The 10,120-nt window shown below is 64.1% G+C and overlaps 2 protein-coding genes across 5 annotated transcripts; both read right to left on the minus strand.

Moving 5' to 3' along the window:
- Nucleotides 1-1,247: 1,247 nt before the first annotated feature.
- Nucleotides 1,248-2,821, minus strand: Smim44 (small integral membrane protein 44). The gene is made up of 2 exons (XM_059252091.1): nt 2,571-2,821; nt 1,248-1,601 (listed from the first exon to the last, which is right to left on the minus strand). Exons 1-2 carry the CDS (start codon nt 2,764-2,766, stop codon nt 1,399-1,401), a joined length of 399 nt encoding a protein of 132 aa, XP_059108074.1. The 5' UTR covers nt 2,767-2,821; the 3' UTR covers nt 1,248-1,398.
- A 1,744-nt stretch (nt 2,822-4,565) lies between these two features.
- On the minus strand, nt 4,566-7,970 carry Dohh (deoxyhypusine hydroxylase). Of its 4 annotated transcripts, none has more exons than XM_059251758.1 (5): nt 7,869-7,970; nt 6,112-6,429; nt 5,844-5,920; nt 4,968-5,208; nt 4,566-4,882 (listed from the first exon to the last, which is right to left on the minus strand). In XM_059251758.1, exons 2-5 carry the CDS (start codon nt 6,383-6,385, stop codon nt 4,566-4,568), a joined length of 909 nt encoding a protein of 302 aa, XP_059107741.1. In that variant the 5' UTR covers nt 6,386-6,429; nt 7,869-7,970. The 4 variants fall into 4 exon arrangements, with proteins under 4 accessions (XP_059107741.1, XP_059107742.1, XP_059107740.1 ...); XM_059251759.1 differs by having other exon boundaries at nt 6,112-6,432; nt 7,869-7,967; XM_059251757.1 differs by having other exon boundaries at nt 7,840-7,964.
- Between the last annotated feature and the right edge of the window lie 2,150 nt (nt 7,971-10,120).

Genomic DNA, 10,120 nt, shown 5'->3' on the forward strand with positions numbered 1-10,120 from the left:
GTCACCACACTTGGATCCTTTTGTTCCATAGCCCAGGCTGGCCTACAGCTTGCCACCCTCCTCCCTGGTCCTCCTGAGTGCTAAGGATGGCAGGCTGTAGTAGGGCAGGCCCATAGGGTCGAGGAAATTGGCTCAGACCAGTTGCCACGGCACGCACATAATGCCCATCTGGAGTCTGCCTGAGGGCCCAGCAACAGGCGCTCTCAGAGATCCTCATGGTGCCCAGCCAATGAGGGATGACCACGCAATGCCACCAGACTGGGACACAGCCTGGGTGCTGGGAGGAGGGTGTATAAGGCCTTCCCCGTTATTGAATACACGAGTCCGCTGTTTGCCTTCAACAGACTCCCGGTGTTTGTGCCCCGATGCCATGCCTTCCCACCCCTCCCCGAGGATCTAGCAACAGCAGGCCACTAATGCTTAACTCCGCCATGTGTGTGTCACAAGTTTCCTGGGCTATGAGACCTCAGCCCAGACATCTCTCAGTAGCCTGCCTCAGTTTCCCATCCATGCTATTGGGCTTATCAGAAACCAAGAGGGTTATGTGGGCGTGCGTGGACCAGACTGAGAAAGGGAGATGGTAGGCACTGGAGAGTCGGACACACTTTTTTTTTAAGATTTATTTATTGCTGGCCAGTGGTAGCACATGCCTTTAATCCCAACATTTGAGAGGCAGAGGCAGGAGGATCTCTGTGAGTTTGAGGCCAGCCTGGTCTACAGAGCGAGTTCCAGGACAGCCAATGCTAGAAAAAAAGGAACCTGACCCAAAACAAACAAACAAAAAAGGTTTATTTAATTTTAATGTGGTGCTCTGCCTGCAGGACAGAAGAGGGCACCAGATCTCCTTACAGATGGTTGTGAGCCACCATGTGGGCGCTGGGAATCGAACTCAGGACCTCTGGAAAAAGGGCCAGTGCGCTTGACCTCTGAGCCATCTCTCCAGCCCTTCCCACACTTCTAATTTGTATCTAAATTCAGCCTCACTTTCTTCTCTCCGCAGACACTCCTGATGCAGAGTCTGTGCCTGGAATTATTCATGATGAAGAAAAACATCAGGCCTGGGGCTGGCCCAGCCTGTAGGAGGCGCCGGGCTCCATCCCCAGCACCACAGAAGTCGGGTGTGGCCTGTCACCCCAGCACTCAGGAGGGGGAGACAGTTCAGTGTCATCCTCTGCTATATATCACGTTCGAGGCTAGCCTGGGCTACATGAGACCCTATCTCAACGTCTTAATAAGTGTGTGTGTGTGGGGGGGGGGGGGTGTCTGCAATCCCAGCACTCAAGCTGAGGCAGGGGGATTCTGAGTTTCAGGCCAGCCAGACCCTGTGTCACACAACAAACACGTTACACACACAGGTGGTGGGGACACAGGGGGCGTGGGCACGGCCGCCCCGCCGGGTCAGTCCAGCCTCCGAAAGCCGGTCTGCACGGGCGGGTCCCGGAAAGTGATGGAGGGGCGGCGAGGGGCCCGCGCGGCGTCCTCCTCCCCGCGCCAGGCCAGGGCCAGCTGAAGGTCCAGCTCCTCCAGGTCTTCCGCGGCCAGGCTCGCCCGCAGCTCCCGGGGCCCGTCCTCCTGGTCTGGCTTGGGGCCAAAGGCCCAGTCTGCGGAGGAGGCCGGAGGGCGTGACTGGCCCCGCCCACCCGACCTGAGGGTCGGACCCCACCCGCGTCTGGCCCCACACCCTCAGGTCAGTCCCCGCCCCACCCACCCCTGGCTGGGATTGACCCCGCCCACCTCCAAGTCAGGCCCCTCCCACCCCAGGCCCGCTCTTGGTCCCGCCCACCCCTGGCCAGCCCCGCCCACCCCCTGGCCCGCTCCAGGCCCTGCCCACCCCCAGGTCAGGCCCCTCAAACCCCAGGCCCACTACTGACCCCGCCCACCCCCTGGCCGGCCCCGCCCACTCCCTGGCCGGCCCCGCCCACCCCCAGGCCCGCTCCTGGCCCCGCCCTCCCCCTGGCCGGCCCCGCCCTCCCTCTGACCAGTCCCGCCCACACCCTGGCTGACCCCGCCCACTCCCTGGCCGGACCCGCCCACCCTCTGACCAGCCCCGCCCACCCCCAGGCCGACCCGCCCACCCCGGCCGGCCCTGCCCACACCCTGGCCGGCCCCGCCCACTCCCTGGCCGGCCTGCCCACCCCTGGCCGGACCCGCCCACCCTCTGACCAGCCCCGCCCTCCCCCAGGCCGACCCGCCCACCCCGGCCGGCCCCGCCCACACCCTGGCCGGCCCCGCCCACTCCCTGGCCGGCCCGCCCTCCCCCTGGCCGGCCCCGACCTCCCCCTGGCCGGCCCCGCCCACCCCCGGCCGGCCCCGCCCACCCATGGCCGGACCCGCCCTCCCCATGGCCGGCCCGCCCTCCCTCTGACCAGCCCCGCCCACACCCTGGCCGGCCCGCCCACCCCTGGCCGGACCCGCCCACCCTCTGACCAGCCCCGCCCACCCCCGGCCGACCCGCCCACCCCCGGCCGGCCCCGCCCACCCTGGCCCACCCACGGCCCGCCAGGCCCCGATCCCTCAGCACCCGCGACCCCGCGGCCAGGGGTGGGTTCGCGCAGCGGAGCGCGGCTCACCGGCCAGGTCGTGGGCGAGGTCTTTGATGAGGTGGCCGACGATGGCGTAGGCCACGGCCACCACCAGGATGGCGGCCATCAGCAGGTACAGGGCGTAGCGGGGCAGGCGGACGGCGTCCAGCGGGGGCGGCCGGTACTCCTCGTACAGGGCCGGGGGGCTCCAGGCCTCCGCCTGGCCCGCGGCCGACCCCGCCATGGCTGGCCACACCGGGCGATTAGGGGATGAGCTGGGATTAGGGCGCTGCTGCCCGTCCGGCCGCCCCTCCCTGGGAGGCTCTCCCGGAGTGACCCGGGGACCTTGGCAGGGCCGCCGGGAGGGGCCGGTGTCGGGCGCCCGGTGCTCGGGGCGCCCGCCGCGGGCTCGTGCGCCCGGGGACCCCGGCGGGGCGGGCAGCGCGCCCCCTGGCGGCCGGTGTGGCAGGGCGGATGTGGGGTCGCTGGCCCTGGCCGGTGCTGCGGGTGACCCGGTAGGGGCGTCTCCCCGGGGCAGGGGCTGGTGTCGCCCCGTAAAGCCCAGCGTTAGGGCCGCTGTGACTGCAGTGGACACCGGACGCTGGGCTGTGTGGTCTGTAGATGAGCTTTACCGGCCGCTCCAGGACTAGGCCGAGGAGTCAGAAGGGGCGGGGGTGGGGGGAGCGGATGGACTTGGGCCTCGGGAGGTCGCCCGGGGAGGGGGGTGACTGACGGGGGAGGAGAACACCGGCCAGGAGCACCACAGACCAGAGGACTCCAGTCCAGCCTGGGCTACGCACCGCGCCCCGACTCAAAACACGGCTGCACGTCACGGTGCATAGCTGCCGCCACGGCCCGGGAGGAGGGAGGGGGCCAGGGGTCTCCCTTTGCTACGCCTCAAGTTCAAGGCCAGCCTGGGCTACAGGAGACGCAGCCTGGAAAAGACCATGCAAAGCTGGCGACATGGCTCAGCGGTTAGAGCGCCAGCGGCTCTTCAGAGGCACGTTTCTAAAGAACACACAGGGCTGGGGGCTAGCTCAGGCTAAAATGCAGTCGTGAGGACCTAGAAAAGCCAGGCGGCCACACGCCGAGACAGGATGGCCGGAGCGCCCCGGAGTGCGGCGAAGTGCCGGGCGTCACGCGCCGCTGCGGGTGTGGAAACGCGGCTGGCGGGTGTGGAAACGCGGCTGGCGGGTACTCTGCGGGTGTGGAAACGCGGCTGGCGGGTACTCTGCGGGTGTGGAAACGCGGCTGGCGGGTACTCTGCGGGTGTGGAAACGCGGCTGGCGGGTACTCTGCAGGAGCGCCCGCAGCCGGCCCAGGGGCGCAGCCGCCCACCGGTCTCCCTGACTGGCGCAGGCGCCCTGGACACGCCCACTTCCTGGGGAAGAGGACGGGTAGGACACTGTGGATCAGGCCAGCCTGGTGACACGGACACTGGGTACCCCGGGTAGTAAGGAATTGTGGGAGTCAGCACAGGCTCTTAGCTGTACCACTGAACCCCTTCTTCTATGCCCCCGAAAGCCAGACACACACACAACGCCATGTCGCTGTCCCCACACCAGGAGGCACCACTTGCCGAAAATAACTTATTTATTTGTGCAGGGCCCTGGGTTCGGCTCCTGATGGCCGGGACAGGAGGCCCCCACGCACCGCTCCAACCCCGCCAGGTCGGAGGTCACTGACCTCGGGGACCCCACAGCCTTCCCCGACATCTGGAAGCTCCCACGCTGCAGTGTGCCAGTGTGGAGCAGCCGCGGGAGATAACGTCAGACAGACAGACAGCACCAGGAGGGAGCACTGTGCACCAGCACCCGGGGAGGCAGGAGGGAGGTCGCCGGGGGAGGTCCGGCACAGCTGCCTGGTCCCCTAAGTCTGGGTCGTGGGCACAGCCGGTGGAGCCCCACGTGGGGCCGGGCAGGCAGCCCCGGGCACAGCCCACAGAACCCTGGCCCAGGGCGACATGGAGGGTGGCGCAGAGTCAGGGTGCTGTGCTGGGTGCCGCCGGGTGCAGGTGGCCGGTGCTGGGTCAGGGCGGCTGGGTCAGGGCGGCGGCCGCAGGCGCTCCAGCGCGTCGGCGTACTGGAAGTCGGGGCGGTTCTCGTGCTCGTACATGTCCAGCGCCACCTCGCAGCTCTCCCGCACCACGCGCTCCGGGTCGGTGACGTGCTCCCGCAGCGCGGCCAGGCAGGCGGGCCTGGCGATGGCGCCCAGGGCCTCGGCACACTCGTGCCGCACCATGGCGCTCTCGGAGGTCCGCGCCAGGGTGGCGGCCAGCGCGCCCACCGCCGCCTCATGCTGCAGCTGGCCCAGCACGTAGCCCACCTCGTGGCGGAAGAGCGCGCTGCCACAGCGCAGGCCTGCGGGGAGGGCGGGAACGGGTCAGGACGGTGGCGGGAGCGGGTGCCGGGGCGTGGGGCGCCCGGGTCCGGGGTCCGGCCTTACCTTCAGCCAGCGCCAAGGCCGCCTCCTCGCCACCTGCGTTGCGCAGGGCGAACATGGCGCGGTAGCGCTCGAAGAGCGGCCGCGCCTCGTCCAGCAGCGCCTCCCGCAGCCGCCCCACGTCGCGCTCCGCTGCAGGGGGGGCCGGGTCCACCGAGAGGTAGGGTCCTGCACTGGCGGCCTCCCCGGGGTGCTGCTGCAGCCACTCCAGGCGCCCCACGGCCAACTGGCATGTCTCGGCCACCTGCGCGGGCGGGAGGCGGCCGTGGGTCCCAACGCTGGGAGCTCGGGGACCCCTCGGACCCGCCCCCTCTCCTGGACGTGCGGCTGGGACAGGCGAGGGCGCGAGGCTGGACACGGACCAAGGGGGTGTGAGCAGACCCTTGGGGGTGGAGGGGACAGACTCACGCACGGAAGCCCGCGAGGGAGGAGGAGCAAGGCCACAGAGTGGAAGGGAGCCCAGCGGCCACAGGAGTAATGGACAGACACACATGCGTAGTTCCCCCCTCACATGCTGGAGTATTACTCAGCCATGAACAGGAGGGAGGCTCTGACACACAGCACAGCGTGGAGCCTTTTCGGGACATGGTACCTAGTGGGACCCCGACACAAAAGGCCACACAGCGCCTGCTCCGTGACAGGAGCGTACAGCGGGTGGGGGGGGGGGCTCACACAGGTCAGAGGCAGAAAACAGACAAGGGCAGAGGTCAGGTTCTCCAGGCTGAGGGCCCAGAGCTATGGGGAGGGCTTGGCGGTGGCCCTGCCCTGCTGCCCGGCTTCACGTGCCCCATCCCTACAGCGTCCTTTCCCAGGAGGTCGCCCTGGCAACCAGCACGGACTCCAGAGCAGGTCTGAAGGCCGGGTCAGTCGGTCTCCTACCTCAACCACGGGGTCGGTGGAATACTGCCTCAGGAGGTCCAGAACTTCCGGGTTACCGATCGCCCCCAGAGCTTCCCCTGAGAAGACAAGGCAGCGGCTGAGCATCAGCCTCCCAGCCGGCCAATCAGAACCCGTACCCCAGGCTGGCCTGATGGGACCACACCGGAAGTGTCATTAGACCCCGGCCGGGCCGACAACAGGCTTTGGGCCCAGGGGACACAATGTGGGCCCGGCTCAGCGCCGGGACACGGGTGGCCGCCCAACTCACCGGCCTCGTGGCGCACCATGGGCTCCTGGCTCGCGTCACGCAGGACGTCCACCAGCACGGGGATGGCGCGCGGGTCCTGCATCTGGCCCAGGCAGTAGGCCAGCTCGTGCTTCAGCAGGGCAGAGCTGTCCTCGAAGGCCCGGCTGATCCAGGCGATGGCGTGCGGGCCACCGAGTCCCCGCAGCGTGAACAGGGCCCGGAAGCGGGTCTGCAGGGGCTGCTTGGGGTCCACCAGGGTCTTCCCTATGGCCTCCACCTCCTGCTCCGTCACCATGGCGACCGCCTCCCTACTCTGCTCCACAGAGCCGGTTCCTTAACCTGCTACAGAAAGGGAGGGTGAGGCCCTGCTGCCCTGCACACCCGCGTCCCAGCCCTGGATCCCCAAACCTCCACGGCCGCCGCCACCCTCCCCGTGCGCTCTTCACGGCCATCTCGGCCACAGGCGGTCACTCACGCCCCTGAGCAGCCCAGGGTTTCTGCTGTGCTGTTCTCTGGGCCCCAAGCTCTCACGGCTGCCCCGGGTACCTGCCCCAGGCTCTCACGGCTGCCCCGGGTACCTGCCCCAGGCTCTCACGGCTGCCCCGGGTACCTGCCCCAGGCTCTCACGGCTGCCCCGGGTACCTGCCCCAGGCTCTCACGGCTGCCCCGGGTACCTGCCGCAAGCTCTCACGGCTGCCCCGGGTACCTGCCCCAGGCTCTCACGGCTGCCCCGGGTACCTGCCCCAGGCTCCACACAAGGCCGGAGACGGAGGCACGGACAGAAACCGGGCCCCGGGAACTGATCTAACCCTGCATCACGCCCCCAGTAGGATGCCCCCCAGTGCCGCCACCTCCTGGGCTCAAACACCGCGCTGATGACAGACCCCTTCAGGACAGCCTGGATGACAGAGCTGGAAACTCCATTGCAAAATGGATCTCATGGCCACCTAGCTGATCCTCCCGTGACGTTACAGAGACTCCTCCACAGCCGTCAAAGCCCCGTGCAATACACTCCATCCCTCCCATCGTGGCGCTCCTCCCTCGGGACTTCTCCCTGCTCCTGCCCCAGGGCCTTTGCACAGGTTTCACCCCCTGCATGGCCTGACAAGACACGTTCTCTCGTGGGTGAATTAACATGGAACCAGATGCCGGGCGGTGGTGGCGCACGCCTTTAATCCCAGCACTCGGGAGGCAGAGCCAGGCGGATCTCTGTGAGTTCGAGGCCAGCCTGGTCTACAGAGTGAGTTCCAGGAAAAGGCGCAAAGCTACACAGAGAAACCCTGTCTCGAAAAACCAAAACAATGGGCTGGAGAGATGGCTCAGAGGTTAAGAGCACCGACTGCTCTTCCAGAGGTCCTGAGTTCAATTCCCAGCATCCACGTGGTGGCTCACAGCCATCTGTAATGAGATCTGGTGCCCTCTTCTGTGTACATAATAAATAAATAAATAAATAAATAAATAAATAAATAAATAAATAAATCTTTAAAAAACAAAAACATGGAACCTGACGTCTACGGGTCAGCCATCTGGACGTCACAAACAGGACGACCAGGCCGGGCAGGCGGGAAGGCTGTTCTGGACCCTGACGTCACCAGCGCCCCGGGTTTGACGAGGGAGACGTGGCTGCCCGGCGGACGGCGAGCACCTCGCTGCACCTCGCTGCCGGGGCTGGAGCGGAGCAGGATAACCGGGCCCCGGAGCGCTGCCTCCAAACCCGCGGGGCGGCGGGGCGGGCTAGCCTGCGCTCACGAGACCCAAAGCCAGGGCGGCCTACGCACCACTCCGGAGCCGTCCCGGGCAGGCAGACCCGCAGAGCGGAAGTCCCGAGGCACTTCCGGCAGCCGTCACCGTGCTCCGGCCGCGGGGACGCGTCGAAGCGGTGACACGGCCACGGACACCGAGGACCCGTCAGCAGCCGCCGCGCGCGCAGCGTACCCTGGGCGCCGCCATCTTGGCGGCCACGTGACCAGGCCGGGCGGAACCAGCGCCGCGGCGAGGGGTGTCAAGGCCCGGAGAGTTCCGCCAGGCACCGAGAAGCGACTTCCGGTCTCCCTCTACCCGCCCCCGGTAGAGAAATCAAAATGGTTTGCTCTGAATCACAGTTCCGCGGCGACCAGTACCGACAGAGCATGCGCAAGGCTTCGGGGTGGGGCTATACCGCAGGGGGCGTGGCCTACGGCCTCTAGGACCACAAGAACTGGGTGATGGAGCAGCTCCTCGGGTGGGAGCGCTTGCGGCCAAACCTGACGACAGGAGTTCGATCTTGGGGGCCACAGGCTAGATGGCGAGCACCATCGTGCTTCCAGTGACACGCGCATAAAATCGATGTTTAAGAAATTTAAATAAGCCGGGCGGTGGTGGTGCACGCCTTTAATCCCAGCACTCGGGAGGCATAGCCAGGCAGATCTCTGCGAGTTCAAGGCCAGCCTGGGCTACAGAGCGAGATCCAGGACAGGCACCAAAACTACAAAGAGAAACCCTGTCTAGAAAAACAAAAACAAAAACAATTTAAATACTGGCTGAAGAGATTTCTCAGCGGTTAAGAGCACTGCCTGAGGACCCGGGTTCAATTCCCAGCACCCATGTGGTGGCTCACAACTGTAACTCCAGTTCCAGGGGATCTGACACCTTCACACCAATGCACATAAAATAAAATCGGAAAAAAAAGAAATTTAAATACATTGTACGTGCGTGAAAATGTCATAATGAAGTTCATTACATAATTATGTAAATTTAATCTGTGGTAATGACAACGTTTTAAAAATACATATAAAATGAAGGCAAGATTAAAATACACTATATATTGGTCAAAATGCCACCAGGAAGGCCATTATTATATGGGCTGGTATGATATATGTAAATAAATGTGGAAAACGGAAATATGAGTACATGTGATGAAAATACACAATATATATTTATGAAAGTGCAAAAAAGTTAAAAGTAAAATAAAACTAGGAGTTAATCATTTTAAAATATTTTATAGCCTGGCGGTGGTGGCACATGCCTTTAATCCCAGCACTCAGGAGGCAGAGGCAGGAGGATCTCTGTGAGTTCGAGGCCAGCCTGGGCTACAGAGTGAGATCCAGGACAGCCAGTGCTTCACAGAGAAACTCTGCCTCAAAATAAACAAAAACTAAATAAACAATATAAAATAAAAAAGTAAGTGAAAGCCACCTCAACTCATTCATCGAGATCTTTACTCATCAGTCAGTCCTCTGTGGGCTTGAGTGTCCTGTGGGAAACAAAGTGGAGTCCACACTCCTCCAGCCCCGCTGCACCGTTTGACTTCACTTCCTCTCAAGACAATGGGGTTTGAGACCAGCCTTTGACTCTGCAGCTTGGGGCTGTCCTCCTGGGGCTTGGGACCACTAACCAGAGTGATCACACCTACCTCCTGAGGACTCGGAAAGTTGGCTCCCTAGATGACATGGTGTGTACAGAGGCAGGGGAATGCCAGGGACTCAGCAGCCAGCCAGCCTGGCCTAACAGGTGAGCCCCAGGCTGAGTGAGAGACCCTAATACAAGATGGAGAGCAATTGAGGAGCACACCTGATGTTGACCTCACGTGCACACGCACAGGAAAAAAATAAATAACAAACATGGCTGCTGATAGTGAACTGTACCATCACCCTTGGTCAGCTTGCCATGGGGCACAGCTCCAACTCGTGTTTACGCGAGGCTTCGGAAGGGCTGTGGGGGCTGCAACGCATCACGGGGTGGGGAGATGCCAGGTGCGATCTGGCCCTCAGAACAGCAGAGGGGAAGCGGCAGGCCCAGGGTGCAGGAAGCAGATACGGCTCCAGAGGGAGGCTGGTGCTTGGGCTACAGCTTGGCCTGCTGCCCAGGCTGCCCTGGGAGGAACTGATACCAGGAAAAGCTTCACAGGGCCCATCGGCCATGACTTCCCTTCAGCAGCTTCTCCGCCCCTGAGTCCATGGTGGCCAGAAGTCTAGCATCCATGTGGCTGAGGCCCAACCTCTGGCGTGTTCCTGCTTTACCAGCTGTCTTGGTCCCCACCAATGCAGTCTCT

This window comes from Peromyscus eremicus, unplaced genomic scaffold (genome assembly GCF_949786415.1).
Source record: "Peromyscus eremicus unplaced genomic scaffold, PerEre_H2_v1 PerEre#2#chr22_unloc_1, whole genome shotgun sequence".
NCBI lineage: Eukaryota > Metazoa > Chordata > Mammalia > Rodentia > Cricetidae > Peromyscus > Peromyscus eremicus.